Genomic DNA, 6419 nt, shown 5'->3' on the forward strand with positions numbered 1-6419 from the left:
TGATTCCTAAGTAATGCATCCTTTCATATCAACAATATTCAAACAACGAATCTTAACATTTCAAAGTCAAATCCTTAAACCTCCATCATCAAAATTCAAAATTAATAAATAATGCACGTGAAAACGGAGTAAACTAAGAAGAATTCATCGGACCTGGAGCCACCGTAACCTCCTGCGACGGAGCCGCCGTAACTGCCGCCGAGAAATAACTACAGTAACCGGAACATGAGAAAGAGGCGGGGATTGATTTTTAACAGACGAAGGTGGCAGGGAATGATTATTAACTGACGGAGGTGCGGTGGCCGAAGAGAGGTTTCCGGTGGATTAGGTGCGTTAGGATCAGGTACGGAGGAGAACGGAATCTGTAACGGTGAAGATTAGGAAGAATTCGTCGGACCTGGAGACACCTTAACCGCTTGCGGCGGAGCAGCGGTAACTGTCGCCGGAGGAGTAGTTACAGAACCCGGAACATGTGACGGAGGCGGCGGCGATTGCTTATTAACCGACGGAGGTGGCGGCGATTGCTTATTAACCGACGGAGGTGGCGGCGATTGAAAATCAAGCGACGGAGGTGACGGCGATTGGTTATTAAGTGGTGGAGAGGTTTCCGGTGGTGGTGGAGAGGTGGCGGAACCGACAGTTGAATCAGGTGGGTTATATGCATTAGGCTCAGGTACGGAGGGAAACGGAAACTGTAACGGTGACGGAGGAGAGTAATCGGAAAATGAGCAGTCTTCGCCGGAGCAGTTACGAGACTTAGGGTTAACATTCCGGCCAAGTATGCCGAGTCCGACAACAAGGCCGGTGACGACAATAACCGCAACGATGAAGATGAAGATCTTCGTTGCTTTACCGATGTAACACATTATTCCCTCTCACTCTCTCTCTCTCTCTCTCTAAGAAATTTGCAGAAGCTTGGAAGAAGTAACAATGGCGGATTTCAGTTTGTTATCAGTCATGGTTGATAGTTTGTTTAAAATTCTTCCAGAGCTGAATTTGATGAGTTTAGAGTATTGTACAGGTTGTTATGCATAATGTATAAGTTTTTATAGCGTGGTGGTTTGGATACTGAAAAGTGGTGGTGAAGTGGCAGTGGTGGTGAAGTGGCAGTGGTGGCACGTGATGCCAATTTAGGTATTCTGGGTCAGGTTTGGGTTTTTAGTTTGGGCCCACGATTAAGCCCAAACCACTGTCATATTTTTAGATCTTAACAGCCTAACTCCCTCCGTTCTAAAATTTTAATCCTTGCCATATTAATTTATATTTACATCCTTTAAATTTTAAAAATTATAATTTTAACCCCTAGACTATTGCTTCATTTTACAACTTTCTAAATTTGCATCTTTAATCCGTGCAGTATTACTTTATTTTACCCCCTCAACCTTTGAAGTTTGTCTTTTTAACCCTCATGTTTGAATTCCAAAAACACCCCCTTGACTTTTAAACTTTGCTTTTTACGTCCTTGCACTATTATTCCATTTTTAACGCCACTACCCCCTCAAGTTTTCAACTTTGCGTATTTACTCCTTGTACTATTACTCTATTTTTACTACCACCACCCCGTCAAGTTTTAAACTTTACGTTTTTACTCTTATTATTACTCTATTTTTATACCTCCTCAACTTCGAAAATTTATATGATTAATGCATCACAAAATGCTTGGACTAATCCATTTGATGTTTGTAACGTACCCGCGCCGCATCGCGTCTAATTACTAGTTATTATTAAATTAGATGAAACCATTACCCAGAAGAGGGTGACGATTGTGAGCTTTCGTCATCGAAGCTCGAAGGAGGAGAGTGTGTGTTCACGCGCATGACATTGTTGATATGTGACGTAGGTTTGTAGTTTTGAAAGGCCTTGGATGACTTTGAAGTATGTATGGCTAACTCTTAGATTAAAGTATTTTGATTTACTTTTAAAATCTAAATCGAATAATTCAAAGAAAACAAGATCGAGGTGTGTTTTTGTGTTTTGATTTACAGTTGGGGTACAAACATAACGTTAGTTAAAACTGCTAATGACAATTATTACTAAAACACATTTAATGTTGGCCACCCAGTTACTAGTTAGTAGTTACTACTTGTGATAATAGATTTTTCGCTCAGTGTGGACGATACTCGTGTGATCGAAAATCCAAAACTCCCCAATGTGGGCTTAACCCCTTGGACCCAGCTTAATCTCGTGAACCCTTGGGTTTATTAGTGCAGGAAAATTAGAAACTGTCTTGAACAAACACACAGTCCACGTCTCATAACATGTTAAGTAAATCCTACTATTTAAAATAGATTGATGACTTAAGTCCCTAACAAAATATGCCATGCGGTCTTAAACGGGTGTTTCGACACAACACGACTAACATGACCAGTGGCAGAGCTTGAATGAAAGATCATTGGGGCCGGACTCTAAAATCCAAATCAGCGGGGTCGGACTCTTAAATTACACCTACGAGTGAAAAATCAGCTGGGGCCGGGGCACGTCACCTGTGAGCCTATACGAGTGAAAAATCACCTACGCGCGTGCGCCATTTGGGCTCACTGCCATGCGCTCATGCGCCATACTGGCTCAATTCCATGCGCACCTGCGCGCGTGCGCCACGTCACCTGTGAGCCTATACGAGCACGCCACGCAGTCGCGTCGTATTGGCTCACTCTGGTGCGCCGCGCACGTCACCTCAGTGCCCATGCTCTATGCGCGCCACTATGCCATGTGTACTCGTGCGCCACGTCATGCGCCTGCATGCCACATCACCAACCACTTGGTTCGTGCAACCCTTGTGCTCCACCACGCGCACGCGGTCAAAAATACAAAGGCGGCTCTCAAGCGTGCAAAGTGCGCCATCAAAGCGCCACATTGCGCCTCATCGCCCACGCCACGCGCGCGCGCGCCTGTGCAAGTGCGAGTTAGGGTGCTCCGCACCCTTCGCGAGTACACTTAGTGAGTGCTTCCATGAAACAATAAGGATGGAGAGTTCCCACTTAAATACCCCTTTAAGTTTCATCTCTCCTCCTATGTGGGACAAGATGCCACTTTCCCACATTTTTTAGCATTCAAGTTTCAAACACCAAACTTTGAGCATCGATATCTCATTCATCTTAGCTCCGTTTTGGACGTGATTTAGTTCTTTGCGAAGCTCTTCCAACATAGAACACAAACTCACAAATAAATATAGAGTAAATTTCAAGTTTTGTCCTTTATATTTGGACCAAATTGCAGGAGGTGTCCGTTACCTTTAAATTTGACGAGTTTTGTCCTTAACGTTTCAAAATCCTGCACGTTATGTCCTTTAGCCCTAACCCAGTCAGTTTTTTTGGTTAAATATGGTCATGAGCCTTGCACATGAGGGCATTCTTGTCATTTCACCTTCTCAGGGGCTATTTTGTGAATAATTCTTATTCAGGGACTATTTATAAAAAACTTAAAGAAAAAAAACAATTATAATCTCTTTCTCCTCTCCCTCTCTCTCTAATCTGAAATAAACTTGCATCCACTCTTTTTGTGTTATCATCATCATCTTCCTTCCTCCTTGAACTCTCGAAAAACACAGTCAATCGAAGGTGAAACAGCCCAGAGATTATAATCTCTATTATCCGAAACCCTCAATAACCTCCACAAACCCTCGATAACCTCCACAAACCAATCCATCTTCATATGGTTCTCTTTATCCCCCTCTCTCTTGAAGAGAGAGAGAGATTATAATAGTTTCAAATTTGGGGGTTTGCTTTGAACACACACAAACGCACATCTATAACCATCAGGTTACCTTGGCCACCACTGCCACCGCCGTTTGCGACCATCACCGCCCCCGAATAACCACCTAATCCGGCACCATCTTCACTGCCGTCTGTAACCACCGTCGCCGAAAACCTTAGATCCAAGCCGCCATCTCCCTCGTCTGAAACATCCCCAACCGATGAAGACCCCTAGATCTGGTTGTCAGGCCGCCATAGAAAACCCAGATTGAAATGATTCGTCGCCTACGCTCTTTTTCGGAGAAAGAGAGAGGGTTTAGAATTTGGGGGTTTGCTTTGAAATTGTAGGTCATCAAAGTGGGTTGCTTTGAAATTGTAGGTACTAGAAATTAATTCCCACATAAAACAGATTTTTTTCTTTAGTTCTTAGATGATTATGTAACAAATTTGAATGATTTGTTTTTTTTTTCTTTGGTTCATAGATGATGTGATTGAAGATGGTTTGAATGATTTAACTTTTTTCCCTTGGTTCATATACGATGGGGTTGAAGATGGTGGTGGTTTGTTTGTGATGATGGGGTGGGAATTAGAACACAGTATGGCGGAGATGTGGTGTTTGCCGACAGTGAGAGAGAGAGAGAAATGGATGAAGTAGTGGATGCAAGTTTGTTTAAGATTAGAGAGAGGAGAGAGAGAAGAGAGAGAGAGATTATAATTGTTTTTTTTAAGTTTTTTTATAAATAGTCCATGAATAAGAATTCTTCACAAAATAGCCCCTGAGAAGGTGAAATGACAAGAATGCCCTTATGTGCAAGGCACATGATCATATTTAACCAAAAAATCTGACTAAGTTAGGGCTAAAGGACATAACGTGCAGGATTTTGAAACGTTAAGGACAAAACTCTTCAAATTTAAAGGTAAAGGACACCGACTGCAATTTGGTCCAAACATAAAGGACAAAACTTGTAATTTACTCATAGATATATAAAACTCGCTCATTTTCTTATATTTATTTCTAGTCCAAAATAGGAAAAAAATCATTTTCCTATATTTGTGAAAAATGCTATTTTCACAAATTTCCAACACAATTTGCGTCTATAAACCTATGGAATCAATTACGTTCTGTTGTTTGATGAGTTAGTCTTCAATTTTGTATGGATCTAACAATTTAATTTTCTGTCGTTACGTTAGTGTGTAATGGAATTTCGTATGAATTGTCCACTTCAATTTCATGTAAATCTATGAGTTTCAATTTTTCGTCCATTTTTTTGTTGTCTACGTCAGTCAATACGTTAGTGTGTAATAGAATTTCGTATGATTTGTGCGCTTCAATTTCATATAAATCTAAGAGTTTCAATTTTCCCTCCATTTTTTGTTGTTTACGTCATTATGTGTGTAATGGAACAGAGTAGGCATGTGATTTATAAATATAACAGTTTCACATTCTATTTCATATGCTTATATTGCAGGCGGAGAATCAATGGACCAGGCATGTCATTGACCAAGGGATGGTGCTCGCCGTTATTACCTTATCTTGTATGGGCTCAAACACGGTTACCCTCACCAAATTGAAATGCATTGCTTCACTGCTATTGCTTTCTTATGCTTTTTGGTAGCGAAATATAAGCTCGAGGAGACTGTTGAAAAATGTTTAGCTACTGCAGGGTTTACCGCCACCAGCATACTTGTGTGCATCGTTATGATTCTAAACAGTATCACATCCATATACCTGGGGGTGTCTGTTGCTTGTACATATATCCTCCTTGTTTTCCCGTTTATTTGGGCTTTACGCACAAAAGATGTCCATGAGAAACACAATTGGGTTACGGATGAGGACTGGAAACAAGCTTGGGCAGTCGTAGCGGTTACACTTTTTACCGTTGTAGGGGGAGAAAAAGTAGCATCCGACATATGTGCCGCTATTCTTACGATGTATGGAGGTGTAGCTTACATGTTTTTGCTTGAGGTGCTCTTTATTGATAGCACAAATTTGGCAGCCTGGAGTGTCGTATGCTTTACAAGTTTCCTTCAAGTGCCCATTGTAATAGCCACCATGTTTGTTAAGCAATTCAAGGACAATGAATTAAACAATACGTTATCGATACTTGGTGGGTCGTTTATACTAGGTAATAGCAATACATAAATCAAGGAATTGAAAATCCTTGATTTGTTCTCTAATATTCTTTCCATTCATTTGTAATCAATGTATTTCCTTTTATACATATTTGTAAGCTGTATTTATTTTCAATCAATGGTTAATAATATTCATCTTGGAAATTATTTTACCTTAACATGGTATCAGACATATCGATCTTGTTTCCTTAATCCAAAAGTTCTGTCCAATCCCTACCCTTTTTTCTTTTCTCACTACCGCCCAAAACCATATTCTGTTAATCATATTCTGTCCATCCCTCTTAAACAAATTCCATTTTTTTGTTACCATTGTTCTTTATTTTTTTCCTTTACCCAAAATCTGTTTCTTCTTCCCATCATCGTCCCTCCCCTGTTATAGTCACCATGTCCACATCAGGCCAACAACAATCCATCCCTCTCCATTCTCTTTTACACTTCATACCCCTAAAACTATCCTCTTCTAACTACCTACCTTGGCCCCATCAGATTTTCCCTGTTTTGTCCATGATAAAACTTACTGGTCATATTGACGGCACTGTCGTCCTACCGCCTGAAAACCTTACAGCCGACGACAAAATCACTCCAAACCCAGCC

At 40.9% G+C, this 6419-nt stretch overlaps 1 protein-coding gene across 1 annotated transcript; it reads right to left on the reverse strand.

Annotated features, from left to right (window-relative positions):
* Nucleotides 1-377: 377 nt before the first annotated feature.
* Nucleotides 378-866, reverse strand: LOC110913714 (extensin-like). The gene has a single exon (XM_022158537.1). The coding sequence runs from the start codon at nt 864-866 to the stop codon at nt 378-380; it is 489 nt and encodes a 162-aa protein (XP_022014229.1).
* Nucleotides 867-6419: the final 5553 nt, after the last annotated feature.

The sequence above is a fragment of the Helianthus annuus genome, chromosome 15, assembly GCF_002127325.2.
Source record: "Helianthus annuus cultivar XRQ/B chromosome 15, HanXRQr2.0-SUNRISE, whole genome shotgun sequence".
NCBI lineage: Eukaryota > Viridiplantae > Streptophyta > Magnoliopsida > Asterales > Asteraceae > Helianthus > Helianthus annuus.